The sequence below is a fragment of the Rhagoletis zephyria genome, unplaced genomic scaffold (assembly GCF_001687245.7).
Source record: "Rhagoletis zephyria isolate East Lansing unplaced genomic scaffold, Rhagoletis_zephyria_1.1 Rzeph_scaffold_00022, whole genome shotgun sequence".
In the NCBI taxonomy this organism is placed as follows: Eukaryota; Metazoa; Arthropoda; class Insecta; order Diptera; family Tephritidae; genus Rhagoletis; species Rhagoletis zephyria.
Genome location: NW_016157106.1, coordinates 83,745 through 107,073, shown reverse-complemented (window position 1 = coordinate 107,073; position 23,329 = coordinate 83,745). Strand labels below are relative to the sequence as shown.

Sequence of the window (23,329 nt, the reverse complement as noted above, 5' to 3'; positions counted from 1 at the left end):
AATAGAAAGAAAAAATTTAAAAGAGTTGCCACCTGTTTAAAAATTGCAGTTTAAGTACACTGATAAGACAAAGTAAATATTGAAATATGGCTGTCAAAAGAAAGTGGTTTCAGAAGGCTTACAGCCGAAAATATTTTAACTCAAGGTTGCCATCTGTTTGAAAATTATTAATTTAATTTAATTGATAAGCTAAATTGAATATTGCAATATGGGTATCAAAATGACGAAGATTAGGAAAGATTACTGCCGAAAATATTTTTCAGGAAGGTTGAAAAATATATTCAATTAAAGTGATAAATTAAATGAAATATTTTCAAAACGGTTATCAAAGAACACAAAAATACGTTTAAGGCATAATTAAGCATGCCGCGTATTTGCTGGTTTATAAATAAAGTTAGTTAAAAAAAAAATTTTAAGAAAACCACCACAGATAATATAAAAGTTTAAGCTTAACAGATCTGCGTAAAAATATATGCAAATTTTATTTACAGAATTAAATTAACGATTTTTTTGGGGTATTTTTAAATCGTTACAGCTCAGGTTAATCTTCATATTTTTTCCGAAAGATATTTGTGAAAGTCTGAAAACAAAATAAATTTTAAAATTCCGATGGAAAATCAGTATCGATTTTTTTTTTGCATGGGTGATGATGCATCCTAATATACGCAGAATTTTTTACAGGACGTCTAAGAATCAAAAAAATGCAATAAGGGGACTCACAAAAACCGCAAGTATTAAAAAATTGTAAAATAAACAATTTGGTATTATTACTGGAAAGCTTCTGAAGAGAAACAAAGTTTTCCGGTCGAAAAATATTGATTTTCACGTAAAATTGGTTTTCCCATATAAAATACATGGAGCGCTTTAAGCGACAACTTTTAAATTTTTTATTTAATTTTTTTTTTTTTTGGGAACAATTTAGTTAAGTTTTCTTGTGCTAGGACAGATCTTTGCTAAGGAAACCAGAACCAGTCTGGGCTCTTCTAAAGAAAATGAATCCTGGGGATGGATCTTTGTAAAGGATTGACTTGGTGTTGCCAAAGGTATCTTAATGCGAGAAACTTTGCTAAGTAGTACCAGCAAAAGTTAACTGATATGAGATTCTGAATCTTAGGACCAATATTAACAAAATAATTTATCCAGCGCAGGGAAACTTGAAAGTTTATGAGTAAGTGTGAGTATGTTTGTTGCTCTTTCGCGCTAAAACAGTTGAACGCATTTTAATGGGGTTTGGCATACAGATAGGCTATAACTTTGATTAACCTATAGGGTATACTTTGAACAGAGCTGCCATCTACAAAAAAGGGAAAATCAATTAATTGGTAAGTTAAATAAAATATAACGACAATCTATACTAATTATATAAAGATAAGCCCCTTTTTTTGTAACAGGTAATCTCGCGAACGGCTGGTCCGATTTTCAAGAAATTTTGGATATAAATAGCTTTCAGTAACCACCATGTTTTATGCTAAAAAAAATTTCCTTTTTTCGGGTAGGTGTACCAGGGACCGATCTATTCGAAAAAATCTTATTATGGTCCGATTTGCTATATGATCCATGTTTTCTGAGAAGTGGACCAGGGACCGATCTATTCGAAGAAAACGTATTTATGGTCCGATTTGCTTAAAATTCGGTACTTAGGTAGCTTTTTGCCTGGATAAGCTTATAGATTCCTGTTTTCCAGTTTTCATGCAATTTCGAATATAAATAGCTTTGAGCAACCACCATATCAAGGGGCAAATTCGTCACTAAGCAAGATGTTTTTGCGCCAATCAGAAACAACGGAGACTGTTAAAATATAATTATAATATGAAATATATCTCAACTAATACATATTTTGAAAGCCGTTTTTTAGTTTTCGCAAGGCTCGAGAGCGGCTGAACCGAATTTTTTGAAACTGTCACCTGCCGCACGTGTCCCAAGTATGGTTTTAGGCTAAAAAAAAATCTATATGTAAAGGGGGCGTGGCACCTCCCATACAAACCGACTTTCTCATGCTACATACCTCTGAAAGTGTGCATGGTAGAGTTCTGGAACTTGGTATGGAGATATACGAAATCAATCGCATACCCTTGGAGAAAAATTTAAGCTATTGTAAAAAGGAGTGTGGCATCTCCCATACAAACCAAATTTTTTATACTACGTATCTCTGGAAGTGTTCATGGTAGAGTTCTGGAACTTGGTATGGAGATATACGAAATCAATCGCTTACTCATGAAGAAATAGGGCAGCTGTTGGAAAGGGGGGCATGGCACCTCCCATATAAATCGAATTTTTATACTATATAGCTCTGAAAGTATTCATGGTACAGTACTGGAACTTCGCATGGAGATATGTATGTAGTTGAAATCCAGCCCATACTCATGGAGAAAATTTGGGCTATTTGAAAAGGGCGTGTGACGCCTACAAACGTACCGACCTTTAGCTATCTTTGAATGTATATTTCTTCTGTGGGTGTGTTTGTGAGTGAAATCCTCCTAAATGGTTGTACGGATTTTAACGAAACTTTTTGTGTGTGTTTGAGTGGGTCTCTGGATGGTTTAGTTTCACAATTTAATCCGACAGTTGGCGCTGTAGTTGAGTTATTACTAAAAATCTTATTTATGATCCGATTTGGCTAATGTTTTAAATATGTATGCAATACTATTGCAAAAACGTGCTGCCAAGTGGTGCTGAAGTCGAGCTATTACTAAAAATAGCCAAGTGAGAAAAGGGGCCGTGAAGGTCAGATTAAATCGACCTGTTGCACCATTGAGTATATCGAACGCTCCTGCGTTGCGATTGGCCCAATGGATGTGATTTTCCAATATTATTATGCGTTCAAACTTTTAAGGTATTTCGTCTGAAATAAGTAGATGTACATTGCATTTCTGTAGAACAATGATCCGCACCCATTCTGAAATTGCCACCAACTATACTGTAAAGCTTCTAGGACATTCACCATAGAACGAGGGCATTGTTGAAGAGGAAAAAATTTATTTCGCTTTGCTAATAACCGTGCTCTGAAATGCCGCACAAATGGAGAATTTCAAGAACTTCTTCACGGATATAACACTTTCCTTAGGTTATTTAAAGCGGCAAATGACCACCAAGCCATAATCTTAGCAGACGAATGTGCCAATGAAAATCGTAAACGTGAATTGTTGATGAAAATGTTGGACCAAAAAGTTTTAATAAAATATATAATAATTTTGGGCGGGACGAAGTTCGCCGGGTCTGCTAGTGTGTGTATAAAAAAAAAAAGTGATTCAAAAATATTTATTTCGCGAATATTTTTTAAAAGCGTTGTCATCCGTCCGAAAATTTAAAACCCATTTAATTAACAAATTTAACGAAATATTTTAATATGGGTATGGAAGAACAGAGGTTAAAGAAAGACTTGTCTTGTCTTCCTGTTTGGAAATTCAAAATCAATTTAATTAACAAGTTAAAAAAAGTAGCTTTGTATGGGTATCAAATGAGAGAGGTTTAAGAAAGATTTATTTCGAAAATATATTTTAGTCCAAAATTCAAACTCAATTTAATTGACAAATTTCAAATAAATCCTACTAATACTATGAGTGTAAAAGTTTGTGCGTGTTTTCTGCTTTTTGTTTCGAAAGTATTTGTGAAAGGGGTTGCTCGAAGCTCACAAACCCCCGGCTACGTCGAAATAAGTTCGAATTATACAAAACAAAAAAAAAAATCAACACAAGTTATATTTAAGAATGCAGTAGGTGCAAAGATCATACAAAAATCCTACGTTCATTATAATAGCCATGAGCAGCCTCACGCGGCTAATGGTTGCCTGGGTAGCCCTCCTATGCAGCAAAGAAATTCGCTACTTTTTTACTTTGTTGTTAATTTTTATTTGGAAGCCAAATTCGTTTTGAACTTTTATGCATGTACATATATAAACCTTGTTTGATTGATTAACTTGATATCGAAAGCAAAATAACTGATACCTATATGTTTGGTTGCACATACATACATATGCATGCACATATGTATGTGATAGACACATAGGTACGTACATATATGCGATAAGAGGACAACTGGGGCTCTAGTAGAAATGCTGTAAATATTGCGCCATTTCTAACTACATAACTACATACCTACATATGTATGCGAATGTGTATAACTTACATAAAAACGCTTTGTTGCTTCATCTAAAAAGATAGCATTTCGTGGCACTCAACCGTGTTTGGCCTTTAAACGGTGTTGTTCTTTAGCGGATTTTACTGTTTGTTTTTGCTTGTATTTTTGCTTCAATTTCGATTGAATTGTTTTATCTGCTTGTTTTCTTTTTGCATTACAGATTTGGCATTTTTAAAGTTTTGTCGGTGTATTAGTTTCTGTTGCTATGCATGTACATATATTTTATACCTACAATTGTAATGCCGAATGAAACCATCCTAGTCTATCAATGCCTTAAAGGCAAATCATTAATCATGATTTAGGTTCATCAAGTGATTAAATGTCAAGAATGAAAAATTAAAAACAAAACAGGAAGACGAGGGCTTAATGACGGGAAAATATTTGCGCTGCCAATAATTTCGAAAAAGCGTGGAATTTTGGGTAAAAAACCAAATGCTTTAGGATGTTAAAAATAATGAAGATGTATGTATATTAAAATGTATCACTCCCCATACAAAAAAAAAAAACGGTACTGTTTTCCATTGGAATTATAAAATCTATTATATTTTAAGACTTTCAATAAACAGATATTACAACCCGAGTGAACTCATACAATGGCGGTAATGCATTTTTCCACCATTATGTTTTTTAAATGAGATAGAATTTTGTGCATCAATAAAAATGTCTTTTTTTTTTTTAAATATAAGCAGTTCATTCTACAACAAAACCTACCTATATAAATCAAAGTTTTAAACTTTGTGCAAAATTTATAATAATTCATAAAAATTTCAAACTTTGAATGGCCTCGTTCTCGTTGGTTTGTGAATTTTTTTTTACGGTATTTCGCAGCTTTTCATATCAACCATGCTTTTTATATGAAGAAAATGCGGAGCGCATCGTACAAAAAAAAAATGTCAAAGATCAAATAGAATTTTGAGCTCCTTCGACACTTTTATATAAAAATTAAATGAGCTATAAATGGTTATTAGGACTTTTATTCAAAATTTTGATTAAAAGAAATTTTCTTTTAAATAAAAATTTTTTTTTGAAAATTATTATTTTTTTTTAATTTTGTACAAATTTTGAAACTTTGGTTTATATGGCTTTTGTTCTATCTATTATGAACTATATACCTTACAAAAATATTAAGCTTTTCAACGCTTTTCAACACTATCGCATTGGCTAACGCAAAATTACTTTGAGATACCTTAAAGCGCGTCGGGTATTTAACTAAATGTTTTTGTATTGCAAAACATGCAAAAAGTTATGTTATTTTCTAATATTTACTAAAACATTGCTTTTGTATACTCCTCCCCGACCCACAGTGTTCTATTTTGGAAAAAACTGGTACAAAATCAAACATCTGCGGTTACGGTGTATTAATGATTTCGAAATGGAGAATTCGGGAAAAATAGTCTCGTTGGATGAAACAAATACTTAGACTCTGAAAACAACCTTCAAAAATAGAAAATTTGTGTTCTTGCGTCAAGTTTTAAATTTTTTAAGATACATAGCATGGTTTATGTAAAAAAATGTAAATATAAAAACTTTTGTTTCTTAAGATCAAGGTAATTTTTTTGTTCAATCCGACTTCTAAAATCACCTTCAAAAGTAGTTTTTTTTTTTGGTTTTTTTGCTTTCAAAAACAGCTGGTAATGAATTATAGAAAAAAATTAACTACGTTTTTCGGTTCTTGCGACCATGTAAATGGATTCGTTGACGCAAGTATAGTGGAAGCGTGTATTTAATTTTTTTTTAAAGTTCATCGCATACTGGTTTCAGGTACAGAAAGAAACTTAAACTCTTCTATTTTTAAAGGTCATTTTAAAGGTCAAGACAATTATTTTATCCACCATGAATACTGCATATAAAAAGCTTTATAATACCGTTACACTTCTTTTGCTATCTCTTCTCGTTATCGAGATTTTTTTGATTTTGTCCCTTTTTCCAAAATAGAACACAGTGCCACCAAAGGAAGAAAAATGGTGCTGTAGTGAATGAGCACATATCTTTGTATATGTGTATGAAATTTTAGTTTCTCTTTGTACTCACCTATCGACCGCTATGGCAACTAAATGCAATATAGAAGCTGTACAGCACAGCACATCGCACGATGTCCAAATGTCGCAGAGCTCCGGTCCAAGTATCCAGCCTTGGCTTATCTTTTGTGATTGGAAGTGTATGGCACGTTCGCAAAGTTTTATGTTTTTGTTATTTTGTTAACATGTATGCGTGAGTTCGTCGCACGAGCGCGTATTTCCACAAAAGTTTTTTGTAGCATTCAACATTTTTGTGAAGTTTTAACAATTGGTGTCATAATAGGGTGGATGTAAGGGGAGAATACCAAAAAGAAAAGAATATTAGTGGTGTGAGTAATATTTAAAAGTGGTGACCATGTGTGGAATACAAATTGCATACATATAACAGTAAGAGCAAATGTGTGAAAATGTGCGAAGTGTGTGTGTAAACTAGTAAAGTATAACATAGTGAAAGTTGCTAAATGATGGCAGAACAAAAGGACTTTTGACTGAAAAAGAAGAAAGTTATTGGAGAGTTAGTTAGTTAACAATAATAAATTAGTATTTCTCTGGTGACTTTGACAGTTTTGGGTAGAGCTGCTGGTTTCAGAAATTTTATGTTGTTGTAAGCAATCGTAGGGGTTTTGACAAAATCTCGCCATAAGCTTCAAATTATTTGAATAAATTATTTTAGTAAGCTAATAAATGCTTTTACTTCAGATCAGGTTAGCCTGGCTGGTCAACAATGAGCTCATAAGACTAAAATGATGACTCAAAATGCTGCTTGGGAGATTTAGGAGGCATAAACGAGTATTATACTTGCAGTAATTTCTCAATACTTTGGTTTAGGGAGGTTGGAGTTTTTTTATGAGAAGTTTGATGCAAACTGCCTGCCGCGAGACCTTAATAAGCCTAACAGGGCAACTCTGGCAACTATCTTTCAACTGACTGTGGTCTCTCGAAAGACAAAAGTCTTTCGAAAGAAAATTGTCAATTCTGGAAATTTACTGTCATCCGAAAGACTAATTGAAAGATCTGCTAGCGAGGAAGTCTTAGCGTTTATGCTATTGGGCTTTGAGCAATGAGTTTTTAAAAATTAAATTAAACTTAAAAAAATATATATTGTTTTCTTTTTGAAATAATAAAAAAAAATCAATAAAAGAAAAGTAAATTAAATTAAATTAAAACAAAAATAAATAAAAATATAAAACAAAAATAAATAAAAATATAAAAAAAATCTAAAAATTAAAAGAAAAAGATAATTAAAAAAGAAAAAACTTAAATAAAAAAAGAAAAAAAAATTCTGGTGCTGAATGAGAGACTTTTTTTCTAAGAATTTTCTGCTAGAATAACAAAAGTCTTTGGAACTGTTTTGCCTTTCTTTTGTCTTACGAAAGACTTTTTACTAGAATTGCAATGTAAAGCTCAACCAATTTGTAGTTATCTGAAAATCTGTAAGACGGACCCGGTTCCTGTGTCTGTTCTAGAGTCTTGTGTTAAACATGAAACCCGCTCTGTATAAGCCGAATTCTGTAGGAGGCGAAAATATGCACAAAAATCTGTCGTCGTTCGGAGGCGGCAACATCGCACAACACAAATTGAAGGAGAAACTCGGTCCAAAATCTATTTTCATGCTGATACTCAGTTGGTATTGAAACTTATCTTTATCGTTAATGACAACTTTGCCGCAAATTCATCTCAACTGAGACGTCGAAATATTGCTCGTGGGGTATTCACTTTTATAGGCCTATTCTTTGTTCGCGAAACATAACCAAATTTCAATTATTTATGTATGTATTACACTATGACCATGACCGTTCGTGTTATATTCAACTCTGCAACTCCAGGTAGGAAAGAGATGGAGTAAGGGGAGTAGCCTTTAAAATTGTTTGCCAAGATAGGTGCGTGCATACATACAAAGATATACACTAGGCGACAAAAGAAAGTTTACTCCTTGTTCAAATATAATATTCACCATTATTTTCATAATATAAACAATAAAAATTTGTTGCATTAGTTATTTATGAAAATATAGTTGATTCTATAACATAAAGCATATAAATCAAAGTTTCACACTTTATATAAAATTAAAAAAAAAAGTCAAAAGTGTTCAGAAATCTTTCAACATTTTATTGCGCATTTCCAGAAAAATTTTTTATGACCATTTTCCTGAATTAATTTTATAGTTATATAAATTTCACAAAAATTCAAAAAATCGTCATCAAATTTTTCAGCTTTTTATTCAGAGCTTTTAGAAAACTTTAGAGTAAGTAGTTTTGTAGCCCATTTAATTTTAGTATAATGCAGTGAAAATTTCAAACGGCTGAAAAATCCCCTGATTTTTTTTTTATTGTTTTTTTGTGGTGACGGACTTTTGCACATTTTTCCATAAAAGCATAAATATCTTATGAACTAAACTGCGTGAGACCGTTAGCAACAAAATTTTAAAAATTCTACGCCAAGGTTTGTAAATTGCACTTGCTATATAAAAAAACTCGAAAGTAGTCTCTAAAAAAGAAATTCTCAAAAATCAATGCGATTTGGTAGCCGGCTGAAACTTGCAATAAATTTTACTGCTTACTCGAAAGTTTTCTAGAAGTCATTTTTTGAATTTGTGTGAAATTTATATATATATATATATATATATATATATTTGATTTGCATGGTTTATATTTTTGAATGAACTATATTTTATATAAATAATTAATGCAAAAAAATTTTCATTAAAAAATTGCGAATATATATTCGAACAAGGTGTACACTTTCATTTGTCGCCTAGTGTATATTTACAGAATACTTTTTCTTTTTCAAGAATTCAAATAAGTTACAGGTTGACTACAAAGATGAGTTGTATGTTAGAAATGTGGGTACGCCTCTGAGTTTTCGGCTTATTTAAAGTAGCATGGAATGCACGAAAAAAAAGAATGTACAACCTTATAAGATTGTGTGTTGTTGGCTGATTTCTAAGGAATATCTCAAATATTTTAACAGAACTTGAGGAATTGGCATTCGGAAAGGTATAGTTTATAAAATTCAAAAGAAAATTTAATACTTCACAAATTCTTGCTGAATACAGTGCACATATATATGTATGTATATAGTAAATACAAGGTAGACAAATGTTTTACCATGCCAAGTGGGCATTTTAGTTAAGTAGAATTCTGTAATACCAAGTGCACTTTCAAGTGCCCAAGTTGGCGAGCTCTAAATGCTTATGAAATATAAGAATAAGTTTGTATGTACATATTTGAGGTCAAGTGTAGCAATGAGCAGCAACAGTTAGAAAATTTCAGCTTTACAAGTAAAAGTAGGTTTAAGTTATTTGGAGAAAATGCTTAGCACCGCCTTCTAAATACTTGAATGTATCTTAAAGCGTCTCGCCAATAATGTAAGCAAAAACTTTCTTAACGCAACGAAAATTTATGCATGCAACTCATTTCATTTCATTTATTTTGCTCCGAATAAATAACATTGTGCGAATTTCTTTTTTTTGTGTATTCGTCTTCATTTTTGCATTCACTTCGCTTACCTCGTAGACGGCGCCCAGTGGCATCACCAGACAGGCAACGAATAGATCAGCAACAGCCAGCGATGCAACCAAATAATTGGCAACATTCTGCAAGTTACGTTCCAATATGATGGCAGCAATTACAAAAACGTTTCCTATTGATGAGCAGTGGCAAAAGTAGAGCAGCGTAAAGGAGTAGTAAGTGGATAGATAATAATGAAAGAACAGCAGCGGCGCCAGTTGTTCGAAGACGGTTGTCGTTGGTATTTTGTGGAAAAATTTGTTAAAAAATTCACGATGCATTCACGAAGATGTTGAAGTTGCACATGTGCATGTAGACACAAATGTACGCACAAATGGTGTAATCGATGTGTGGATGGATAAATGAAGCATTCAAGTGTAAATTCGTAGTAGCATTGTTGTAGATTTTTGGAGACAAATGTGTAGACATGAAAAGAGAATAATGGTAAAGAATGAACACACAAATGTATAAATACTTGGGTATGCATTAGTATTAAACTTATTGACTAAAAGAGTGTATTTTTTAATTACTGTAGTTATATTTACAAACCGATATATGTTTTACTTTATTGTAAACGCAGTTTTACAGAATATTTGAGCTCATCAAAGTAAAATCCCACATAATTTTTTGGTAATCTAAAAAAACGCATTCAGATTTTTAGGTAATTTATAAACTTGACATGACCTTTAATTATGTAAAAATTGCACACAAACTTTTGGCCATTAAAAATGGACATGGATTTTTTGAAATTTAAAAATTGGAAATAAACAGTTGGTACCTACATTTAAAAAATGTATGCCAAAATTTGAAATGAAGCCAAACCCGAGAGATTAGCGATTTTTTGCTAGCACTCGATAGGACCGAGGTTCGATTGCTGAAAATTTTGGTCTCGAAAATTACCATTTTTTAGGTGAACCTAAAAAACTTTCTCATTAAGAAGCACACCAGGAATCGGAGGTAAAGCTCGGGCAAACGTTCAACAGAACCGCAAGGGCCAACATTTTTTTTTTGAAAACATGTAAATTTTATGTCCATTTTTGAATGCACAAAAATTTATTTTCAGTCTTTAAGTGACCAAGTACTTACTCTAAATAAAAAAGAAAACTATAAAATTTCTCTAAATAAAAAAAATATATGCCCAGTTTTTTAGTTGCGAAAATTTGTGATTTGTGGTTAGGTCATTCGTAAATGAACAAAAACTTGTCTCCAGTATTTAAGCAACTAAAATGAATGTCGAGTTAAAAAAAAAAAATAAAATTCACTCAGTATTTGAGTTGAAAATACATGTCTAGTTTTTAAATGATCCCAAACATATATTCCCAGCACTTAAATAACTTAACAATATGGCGAGCTTTTATAAACAACAAATAAAGGGTAGTTTTTAATAAAAAAAAAATTTTTTACAAATTTTCGAATTGCAAAAATTTATCTTAAATTTTTGAGTCACCCAAGCCTGCCGCCACGATTTCAATATCCCAAATTTATGCCCATTATTTTTGTAAAAAAAAAAATTTTTAACCAATTTTTAAACTGACGAAATAAAAAATTAAATAAATATTTTGTTTGCCCAAATTTCAAATTGCAAAAATTGAGTGATAAAAACTTGTCGCCACTAATTAAATATCCAAAAGTTTTGTCCAGTGTTTATGTAAAAAAAAAAACTCTTTAACCAGTTGTGTCCTGTTTATAAATGACCAAAAACTTGTTTCAATTATTGAAATAACTAAACTTGACGCCCAGTTTTAAAATAAACAAAAGTGTAAAGTCAGTAATTAGTAAATTTATGTCCAATTTTTAAATGTCGAAAAACTTTTTGCTAGTATTTAAGTATGTCCAGGTTTAAACACACAATTAGTCCTCAGGTTAGCAAAATACATGCCCAGTTTTTAAACTACTAAAATTAATACCCAAAGTTTTTGTTTAACAAAAACTAATACATAAATCACTGCACTTCCATGCGTATTTATAAGCACTTCGATCCCAGTCCCTCGGGTATTTGCCATTGTGTACCGTAATTGTATTTGTCTAGTGAAATTAATACAAATGACTACGATGACATACTCATACAACTGCCAATGTGTCAATGCCTTAATCTGCCAAGCGCTGACATGACTTTGACAACACTGAATCCAGTATTGATGATGCGGACAGCGTCACCGCTGACGAAAACACTGGTAATTGACGAGAATAGCAATCGGGAAAATCCATTTGCCGGCACAGTAGTCAAATCACTAATGCAGATAAAATGGATAATTTACGATGATTTAAGTACGAGTATTACAATTTTTACGCAAATACAAGAACGTATGTCTGTACATATAAAAAAATTTAATGGTAGTTACAATTACATTAATATTTACTTTCAAAATATAAACGGTTCGTAGTATTTAATCAGACTTAGTTGACTTTTCTTGAAACTTAATGGATGAATCGTAATGAAACGTATGCTGGGACTTTCACAGAAGATTTTTATAGGAGACTCGTTGTAAATAGTCCTTCGCAACTTTTAGCCAAGATTATTTTAAAGATTACTCTTAATAAACTGAATTATTTACTATAAAAAAAGACAAAAGCTATTAGTTTACTGCAAAGAAAGCTGCAAAAGCGCTAAATGAAATCCTCAATTGAATTCCAATTGATCTTCACCTGAAACAAGTAGCTGTGAAAACGGCGGCCACACTCAGAGAGTCAGGCCTTTGGGAGACTAGACACTTCGGACATGGGTTGATCATAAACCAAATGCAATTACTTAATTAGGCCGACAAAATATATAAATAGTAGGCAATTTGGCCTTCAGGTATAACGTGCAAGTGTTATTCCCATCCAGAGAGGCGATCTCTCTACACAATGACGGTTCCAAGATAGACTGCTGTGTAGGAACGGGAGTCTACTTCGAGGGACTCGGTGTGGCTCTCTTTCTACGGTTTGGAAATTCTACAAGCATCTTCCAAGCAGAAGTTCTAGGGATACTAGAAGCCTGTAAAATCCTTGGCAATAGAGTTGGGCACAAGAGTAAAGCAACAATATACTCTGACAGCCAGGCGTCGCTATTGACAATAGCGTCACTGGTTACCAAATCTAAGCTGGTTAGGGAATGCAAACTGCAATCAACCAAAGAACTTCCTAATTGTAAATGTTTAGGAAGAATTTGGTGGAGAAATTTGGAGAGCTTTGATGACGTAATTAACATTAAAAGTTTGTGGATAAAGTAATTAGGTATTTCACCGGAAATACAACCGGATAACGTGGAGCCAATCATACTGAAACAGGGTGAAGGTTGTGGTCTTTCCATCTGCATTGGTGGTTCAGATTTTGGAGTTACCCTTATATGTATGTGAGCGTGTCAGGCAGTGTATTGTAAGTACCCCAGCTAGTATTTTGCAACAAAATTTGGTATGTTTTAGAATCTATATCTTCTATACATAGTAAACATAAAGGAAAGTCCGAGATTTTTGTACGCGGTAATCTCGAAAATTACTGAACGGATTGTGACGAGATTTTATGAAATATACTCTGTATCGATAGGAGAGTGACCTTTTTTACTTAGAATTTAAATAGGGTTGCCACCTGTTTAAAAAACTATAAAATCCGCATCGTTCGTTGGATTACAAAAGATGAGGTGTCAAATAAAAGGGATTTGCCTCTAGAAAAGCACTAAGGTTTTTTTTCATGGGGTTGCCACTTGTTATTAAAATTACTATATTCAATTATAATAAGCGTAGGCATCAGTTCTGTACCTTCACTGTCAAAAGATAAGACTTAACCTCTACATGCACAACAATGTATAATTTTTCTGAGTAGGGTTGCCACCTATTCAAAAGTATAAAGATTTTCGCCGTTAGTTGGATTACAAAATGAGATACCAAATGAAAGGGCCTGGCCTTCGCATGTACAAACGCTTTCATTTTTTGAATAGGGTTACCACCTATTTAAAAATTACTATCTTCTATACACAGTAAAAAAGAAAGTCGAGATATTTTGACCACGCTAATCTCAAAAACTGCAGAACGGATTTTTACGAGATTTTTTAAATATAATCTGTATCGATAGGAATATTATCTTTGGTACTTTAAATTCCTAACGGGTTGCCACCTGTTTAAAAAATTATTAGATACACACTGTTCGCCGGATTACAAGAAATGAGATATAAAATAAAAGGGATCGGCTTTTAGATGTTCAATAATGTATTACTTTATGAGCAGGGTTGCCACTTTTTAAAAATTTAAAGGGTACCTAATGAAAGGATATGGTCTCTGCATGTGAAATAAGTTTTTATTTTTGTTTGAGTGGGGTTGCCACCTACTTAAAAATTATGTATATATAATACGCGAGAGTATTTTTTATACCCGAGCGCAATTGTGCACCAGCTCGAAGAGCCAGAGACCGCGGGCTTGCGCAACAGATCAATAGAGGCTGCGTATAACATGCCATAAGCATTTAATAGTGCCTACGTTTAGGCACACTTAATGCTAAGCTATTTAGTGAAATCCAACATTTGCAATGGGCACAAATGTAAAGCATTTGAACCCCTTAGCTTTATAGCCGACAGAAGTGACGTAAATTTTTAATGGAAAATTTCACTAAGGACGTGATGTCTTGATTTGGCACCACAAACAGTACGTCGCTTTGGCCAAAGGCCAAAAATATTTATAATTTACTTTTTTCCGGGCAAAGTTACGCCCATTCGCACCAACTTTTTAGGCCCTTATTCCATTCCCATGAACGGGCGTAATTGGTTTCTTTGTACGTAAATGTTTGCTAAGAGGAAATAAAGTCGAAATTCCATAAAATATTTTTGCACTTTAATATCGCTGCTTATTCTTGAACTTAAGTTTCAGTAAATTTAACTAAAAGTCACGCTTCCTGAAAAAAGATTCAACCCTTTTTATGATTTCTCTCGCATACTTACTTCAAGTAAAACATATCTCTATTTAAAAACTTTGCTGAACTTTATAACACCATCATCTCAGAAATTAAGTTTGCCTCCATTTTTTTTTTATAAACTTTATTGCAATTAACGTAGCTTTAACCCTTTAATGAGCGGAACTTAAAAGCGAACTTAGCCTGTGAACTCTTAAGTAGGTTTTCTTTTTTTTTCGGAGTCCTTAGCTGCTGTGCGCATTTCACAAATTGACTTGGCAAACTTTTAAAAATTTTTATCTACATATTAAAGTGTAGCTAGCGCAACGGAGGACATTAAAGCTGCACAACCACAGCAACAACAAGAATAATAATAATATCAAAAATAAGAATAACAGCAGTAATAAGTGAGACGGAACCTTGAAAAAATTCTTGGCGAATAAGTAAGTAAGTAATCATAATGACGCTGATGATTAAAAACTTTACGCGCGTTGCATGCAACAAAATACGCAATACAAAAGAATAAAAAAAAAAGAAATGAACGCTTCTTCAACATTAAAGTTGCACTCTAACACAGCGTGGCAATAAAAATGTGCCATGTAATGACTCTTCAAGTGCGAGTGTGGAGAGCTGCTGCCAGCAAGCGGGCTGGTACGAAAAAAACTTTACACTGCAAGGGCTAAGTACTGGGTGTCGAATACTGAGTGCTGAGCCATGTGCCATGGCAGATACTGTGGCGAGAGTATTAAATAACCTTAAATAGTGATGACTTTGGTCATAAAATTTCAGCGTAGCCGAGTAGAGAAAACGAAGTGCGAGATGTGCCAAAGAAGTGTCAGTAGTTAGTACGCATAAAAAAAAAAGATAAGAATATGAAAAAGTGCGGCAGTACCTATACATATGTGTGTGTGTGTGTTGCATATAGCATCGCTTACATTGCATACAGAAATAAATGCTTAGGAAAGAAAAAAAATAAAATTGTGAAGCAATGGGATGCTGGGATGCAGGGCTGCTCCCAAAAGTCAACCGCTCCCTTCCCCAATTGGGTAGTTTAATAATGCTTCTGCGGCGTTATCTTAAAAATTCTGTAAGAAAGAAGGAGGAAGGCAGAAGAATACAAGGGAATATAATGCATACGCTTACGTAAGTGCATACATTTACATACAGTCAGTCAATAAAGTTTAGGTACAGCGAATTTTTTACAAATAGGGGCAACTATTTCTTAAATATTTTATTTTCAAATACATTTTTATAAAAATATGGTTAATTCTATAACAAAAAACTTAAAAATCAGAGTTCCAAACCTTGTGCAAAACTCAGGAAAATTCTGCGAAATTTCATTTAAATATTGCACTTTTTATTTACGCTCTAGCCCTAGCTTCCTCATACTTGCCCGTTATTATACTAAAATTGAATGGACTAAAAAACTGCATACTCAACTTTTTTCTAGAGAGCGTAAATAAAAAGTGCAATATTTAAATGAAATTTCGCAGACTTTTCTTGAATTTTGCACAAGGTTTGGAACTTTGATTTTTGGGGTTTTTGTTGTAGAATTAACTCTATTTTTATAAAAAAAAATTGCGAAAAATAAAATATTTAAAAAATAGTTGCCCGTATTGTAAAAAATTCGCTGTACCTAAACTTAATTGACTGACTGTATACATATATAGTATATGTACATACGCAAGTGCTATACAGCTGAGGGAAGGAAGAATAAAGCAAAGAAAAATTGCCATAGAAATAAAGATAACTGCGGGCAATAAGCGCTGTATGGCCGCATAAAAAAAATCTAGTATGACCACTTGAAGAAAATGTGTAGATAACGCAAATTTGTTGCAGAGCTGCAGTTGCGGCGATGCTACAAGTTTGTGGCTGCTTGTGCGGAGGTGCAATGCCACCCAACCGCTTGCTGAGCAGCCGGTAAAAGCTCTGGGGGCAGGTAAAAAAAATTGCGCACAGATGTGTGAAGTGCCATGCTGCTGTTCAGATATGTAACAGCGCCCATGTAGGTGATTTTATGTAATTGCACGATTGCGGTAATGGCCATAGTGAAGTGTAAATTTATTTTTTTATTTTTTATCTGGTAAAACAGAGAGAATATTTTTGAATTTCGCTGGTCTAAGATGTTTGATGAATTTATTTAGCATAAAATTAATTTTAAAACTTAAGAGATGCTAAGAAAATAATATAGATTTCGATAATACTTTGAAGATGCATTGCAATTGCCATTACTGCTGTTTTGGAGATTGCACTGGATCGCACTTTCTGTGGAAGGCTAATTTCTGAATTCATATGCATTTGAAAAGAATTTCGAACAAAGCTCGCTTTCAAGTGATAAACACATAATAATCGAGATACATATGAGCAAATCTCAAGAGTTTTTTTTTCAGTGTTACTCCCTTCTCACGCCAGAAAAACAGCTAAATCATTCTTCCTATATTTATTTCAATCAATGAAGTTCCACAAAAAAGTACAAAAAATGATAAATCAAGAATTCGAACATTTATTTAGTCGAAAAAGAACCGAAATTACTATTTTTTTTTTATTACCACTTGAAAAAATCAAAATTATTATTTTTTAATAACTTTAAGAAGTTTTCAAATAGGCCAAATCCATCTCAAAGGAGGCAGGCTGACAGCTTCACATAGTAGATTTGCTTGCCAATGAAACATGATTTTCTACAATAAATGAAAGGATACGTATTTATAATTTTTTTTTTTGAAAAACGATTTTTAATAAAGATAAAAGCATATCAATTTTGAATTATAAAAATGAGAATGATAAAAAATAGATTCTTCTGACTTCCAACATGGTTTAGCCCGCTTCAAACTTATGCCAATTCTTCCCCAAATTGGTAAAAATTTGTTGTAAAATTTTGAAGAAGAAAACGTGGCTTTTTCGATAAATTCAACTTTTTTCTTTTTACAGCATTGACCGCCATTTAGTTACATAATTTTAAATGTTTATGCAGATTTCAAACGAATTTTCAATGTAAGCTAGGCCACCTATAAGAATCAGGACTATAAAGTTATATATTTTAATTAGAAAAAATGGCAGACAAAGCAAAATTTTTTAATCGTTTTTATTTTTTTTTATCATTTAAAATTGATATGCATAATTTTATTAAAAATAGTTATTAAAAAAAAAAAGAAAAAAATACGTTTCCTTTAATTTTCCTTGTAGACTAAAATATTTCATCGGCAAGCAAATCTTCGATGTGAAGGACTGTGGATTTGGCCAATAGAATGTCCATGTTAGAGGCAATGAAAGCTGGCTTCATATACAACATACCTGTAGAGTTTCAAGAGCGCGCCACCAAATTTAGCAAAACTGCAGCATGCAGAATATCTTTCTGTTATGCCGATTAAAGATTCTTCCCTTTTAAAAGTTTAAGTCTCTTCAAAAATTTAACAATAAACGGTGAAAATGTTTTCTTTCCAAATCCAACAAGCCTAAAGTAGTGAAAATAGTGTACCGCCAAATAGAAAAAACAACATTGATTTTAAGATGACAATGATTTGCTAAACAAAAGTTCTAATTTCAAAATTTTATTGGAACACTCGAAATTAATTGTTTATGCAAAACTGACCAGAATTTTCGACCAAAAGCACGTTTTTGTCGAAAAATGTAACAACTCATGAGATTTGCTCGTATATGGATGATCTGAGCCCCACAACTTGACCTATCTGCACTGTAAAACAAAAATGGTCGAAGTGAAGCCAAGTTCCACTCCACCTGGCCTTTACATCGCAGAGAAGACCTCTCTCTTCCTTTGCTACCCCTAGCGAGATATACCTTGAATAATTTAAATGCTGGAGCGGCTGTAGTCATTCTTACGACCGTTGAAAAGCTCTTACAACTCATTGTTCTGTCGTCTGCAATATTCTTCGTCGCCAATGCATAATCGCCCGTAAATATTTCTCCCGAATATTTATAGAGTGTGTTTTTTGTACGACGAGAGAGGATTTTACTTCTCAATTGCCTACCCAGTCCAACGTAACGCTTATTGACAGGAGTGATTCTCCGTTGGATTTCACAATATTAATCCAGCAGCTAATGCTTGTTCCTAAATAAACAAAGTCGTCTTCGGAATTATATGCAGATTAACACGGTTTAAAGCCACCCTGATAAGGACTAGTCGCCGTTTATCACCGGAAAACGTTACCTTTCACACAGTATGACATTTAAAAGTCTCTAGACTTCAGTTGGAATCGAACCCGCATCATGGATGTGCAAAGCCATCAAGGGTAACAACTGAGCTATGCACACTTCGTAAACTCTTGTTGCTAGTCCATTTCCTCATTAAACCCTCTAATATCAAGTGCAGCTGATTCGCCGCTATTTCAACTTGATAGAGTGGTTGTTTTTATTAATTCTATACACTCATTAGAATTATTGTAATTAACTTTCTTCAAAGTGTTGAATGGTTTTCTTACTAAATATGAGCTTCTATTATAAATGTTTACCATTAAATTTGTGAAGTTACCAAGCAGTGAGACTACCCTAAATAATTGTTTTTCTGTGCCAGCTCATATGTGGTATTTCATTTGGCGGATACAAGGTATTGCCCGCCATGCGACGATGTGTGCACTGTTAATAAACTAATTTCGAATTTCGAATTTCGAATTTTAACAAATGTCAATAAAAATGTTTAACTTTTTGATCAGGTTTTTTATAATTCTTTTGAGGAAGGAGTTTCGTAAACCATTAAATTTCACTAAAGTGCAAGTTTCAAATAGCTAGGACTTAACCTTGATTTTTGACAATTTTTCGTTCATACATTTTCTTCCAAAACAATGTATGTTGGATAATTTTTTTGGTATGAAGAAACCTGCCACAAAACAAAATGCCAAAAATCAACGGTAAATTATTGATACTTCAAACTTGCACTTTATGAAAACTGAATGGACTACAAAACTGCATACTAAGAATGTTTCCAAGAAATCTAATAACATAGCTCAAACTTTTGTAAAATTGTCATATTTTTTTTTTTTTTTTTTTTTTTGTTAGAAACTTCGAAATTTTGACTTACATGCTTTATGTTGGATAACGAACTACACTTTCATAAAAAATAATAAACATTAAATAAACGAAAGGAAAATAGCCACATAATGCTAAAATATATCTTTCTTATTTATATTTTCGCCACTGTAATAAAAACTTAAATTTATCTGCTCAACTGTCAACAGCAGCATTTTCGGGGTCACACGTGTCGTATGAGTAACACAAATCTTATTTATATGCATTCGTAAGCGAAGGTACATATGTATGTATGTATGTACATTAGCGTGGCCCAAAAATACATGCATTCTGCTCGATTATTTCTGCGAGTATGGGTAAAAAAATTTTAAAAATAGGGTTGCCAGATATTTGAAAATTTTAAATTATTTAAAGGCTCAATAAAATAATTCAGTTTCTTTATCAAAACTAAAAGCGTTTGAAGAGATTTAAAAACAGTTTTGTACAAGCTTGCTACCTTTCTAAAAAATACAACAACGGTTATTAAAAATTTAAGCTTACTTTATACCACAATATGGGTATCAAATGGAAGGCTTGTGCACTCCCAGCAAAATTTTTTAAAATATATACTTTAATTCCAGTATAGTTTTTGATAGGGTTGCCACTTATCTATAATAAAAAAAGTTTTCAATCATGCTACACGTGGTTAAGTAAAATATGAGGTTCAAACAAAAGGTGTTAAAATAAACTTTTAACTCCTACATATTTCTGGATACAGTCGCAACATATCTAAAAAAATTAAAATGATTGCGATATTGCATAATTTCACTCAACTAACATAATTACCTCATCTTAGTAAACAGATGGTTGGCAACCCTATTTAAAAACATGCTAGTCCAAAGCTTATGGGTACACCTTTCGTGTTATACCCATACTGTTGTATTAAATAAGCCCAAATTTTTAATAATCATTGTTAAATTTTTTCAGACAGGTGGCAACCCAGTTGAAAAATATTTTAAATATCTTCGAATTCGTTTAGTTTTGACGAAGAAACTCAAATATTTTATTGGCCTTTAAATAATTTTAAATTTTCAAATATCTGGCAACCCCCTTTTTCAAAAGTTTTTACCACAAACCTACAATAAATGTAGAATCCAAAAAAAAATACTTGAAACATCCATTGAGTTGTTTTTGCGTGATGTAGTTATAAAAACATAAAATAACTAATTTTTATATTAAAACACACTTAGTAAGATTTTTAAGTTAAGTTATGTTTTGAAGGCCTTCGAAGGGAAGATGTCTTATTCGATCAAAGAGTATTTATTTTTAACGATTTTACAAGAATTTTACGAAAAAATGTTTTCTCCCCATGTAAAATACATGGAAAACTTCAAAGCTCCGGCTGCACGGGTAAATATTAATCGATTTCAAAATAAAAAAAAACGTGTCTCCTTATTTTTGATATCCTTCAGATCTGAGGATTGGTTGGCTAAAAAAATACTTTGGGCCGCCCTAATGTACATACACATGTTTGTGCCATTTGAAACTTTTTGGTATTTTACAAGTTTCGTATAGAGAAACGACTAACGATGCATTTTTCACTTTCATCAAAGATACGCTTGTGATGCCCTTAGGTGCTCTATTGCACTGACACTGAAACGCACATGAACTTTACGCTCATCTATGTATGTATGTATTTATATATGTATGTATGTATGTACTATAGATCTGTACATATATTTGGAAAGCTGGGTAATTTGAATTTCCATGAAAATGCAGCATGTTGAGTAAAGAAAATTTAGCTTTTATATTGCTTTAAAAGCTTTATATATTCCTACCTTTGAAGTGCCCCTAACAAATATTCATATAAAACATGTGTAAGTAACTACAACTACAAAAGAAAAGAATTATAATAAGTACATAAGTACATGAAAAGCATCAAAATACCTCATACAGCCTTCTTCCCTCTTTTTTGATATAAACTCTACTGCGGCCACAACTTGTGGCAAGTAATCTTCAAAGGACTAGTGTGTTTTTATTTTTCAATGGATTTTCGGCGGCTTCACCTACACATTATTGTCGGCAACGTGATGTCAGATAGTCTGGCTGGCAGTGTGGCAAAGGCGGAGATAATCGTGCCGACACAGGTGTAGTTATATACATACATACATTGATGTATATATGTGTCTACATAAATATGTATGTATTATAGCGTAAACTGCGCAAATTTCCAACTTGTTAGGAAATGTGTGTGGCAAGTGTTGGCTGCTGACTAGATAATGGCATCGTGGCACGTTTACGTTGGCATTTATGATTGCAAAGATTCCGATAAACGGCGCTCATATTTTAGTATACTTCCGCTTTGCTGAAGTATGTACGTGTGGTACCCAGTTCTTGTAGTTAAAAAAATTGTAGTGTTGACGGTATTTCTGATTCGATTTCAAAATACGTGTTGGTTTAAAATTGAATGTATTTTTATTCCGAATTCGATGCTCCCATAAAAAAAAATATTTCGTCAAATTCGCATTTGTATGAGTTGCGGTTATCTATAAGGTAGTCGAAATATTGAAGATGAATCCGAACCAAAATACAGCCACGAGCCTCACGGCCCTCTTCTCGACCAATAGTGCTGCTGAGAAACAATAAAGCTCCTGGAGAAGACGGGTTAAATATTAGATCCCTGACTTTTTCAATCCGAATCGCAGCGACACCATATACAGTAAAAGAATGATACGAGAGGTTAGTCTAGCATAGAAACTCCTGGCATCACATAAAAACACTTGTTGCTTATCTATAACTTTGAAGTAGCTTTTTGTGTGACGTCATCATATAAATGTTCTTCGTTACTCGTTGCTATCGTGACGTCATCACACGGAGGAATGTGCAATCTTAGCAGACTGAGTACGGGTTCCATGAGGAGGGTGTTCTCTTACCATTTTTTTGAATCATAGCGGTCAGCACCATCCTGGAAGAGCTGGAAAATGTAATCTGAGAACATCGCCTACGCTGACGACTTTTCGCTCAACGTCAGACGAAAGTTTCTAAAGACTACACTTTAACTTAAGTGGAGGTACTTAACCTAAATCAAAAATTGGTCTGCTAGCTTCGGGTTCATCTTTAATCTTGGAAAAAAGTTTCTCGTCTTGTTCACCAGGATGTAGAATAATATTTTTCCTCGATCGACGGGCAGCGAGCGGCAGTCAGAGTGTAGGACTGCTTATGGTATGATCGAAATTAGTCGAGAGATGCCTAACTTCTCTCTCGGTCGATTCTTATTACTTACAAATTTTGCTGTTTTCGGTTACTGAGAACAGTGCAATTCTAGAAACCCTTCCAGACAGGGCACCCTTGAGAGGCTCTAAGAGTTTCTGTTGCAATCTGTGGACTGCTTCCGGACCGATGCGGCCTTAGTTGGCTCACCGAGCGTTGGGCGGAAACTCCGGCATTAAAAAACCTTTTGGCTAACTCTCAGTTGTGGCAGGAGTCAGATTCCTATTGCCGCAGCTACTTGGAGTATGACGAGGTGGAATTATGTTAGTATTTTTTCTCACCTCACTTATTCTGCTTTTTCAAGACTATTTTTTAAACATCTAGGCTTGTATATCTTCGAATCTGCCGTGGAACCCTTTGGGGTGGACATCAGCTGCCTGGGAGACTTAATTATGGCCGAATTATTCGCTGCCGAGTTATTGTCAAATTTCCCAAGAAGAAGTTTTGTCCATAAAGAAGGCGGGGGTTGGTTTTACAAACACTCGACCATCTGTCGAGTCGGAAACGAAAGTGTGTGTAAAGAAATTTGAAAGCAATCTACCACCACCGCACCCCTCAGAAGTTAAGCGGACAGAA

General features: G+C 33.3%; 1 protein-coding gene across 1 annotated transcript in view; it reads right to left on the bottom strand.

Annotated features, from left to right (window-relative positions):
* The window catches only part of 5-HT1A (5-hydroxytryptamine (serotonin) receptor 1A), a 175,190-nt gene that overhangs the window by 134,624 nt on the left and 17,237 nt on the right, over positions 1-23,329 (bottom strand). The window contains exons 2-3 of the mRNA XM_017615498.1: positions 9,664-9,797; positions 6,169-6,278 (exon numbers count right to left, since the gene is read on the bottom strand). Of these exons, the coding sequence (XP_017470987.1) occupies positions 6,169-6,278; positions 9,664-9,797 (244 nt within the window). The remainder of the gene's footprint in view (positions 1-6,168; positions 6,279-9,663; positions 9,798-23,329) is intronic.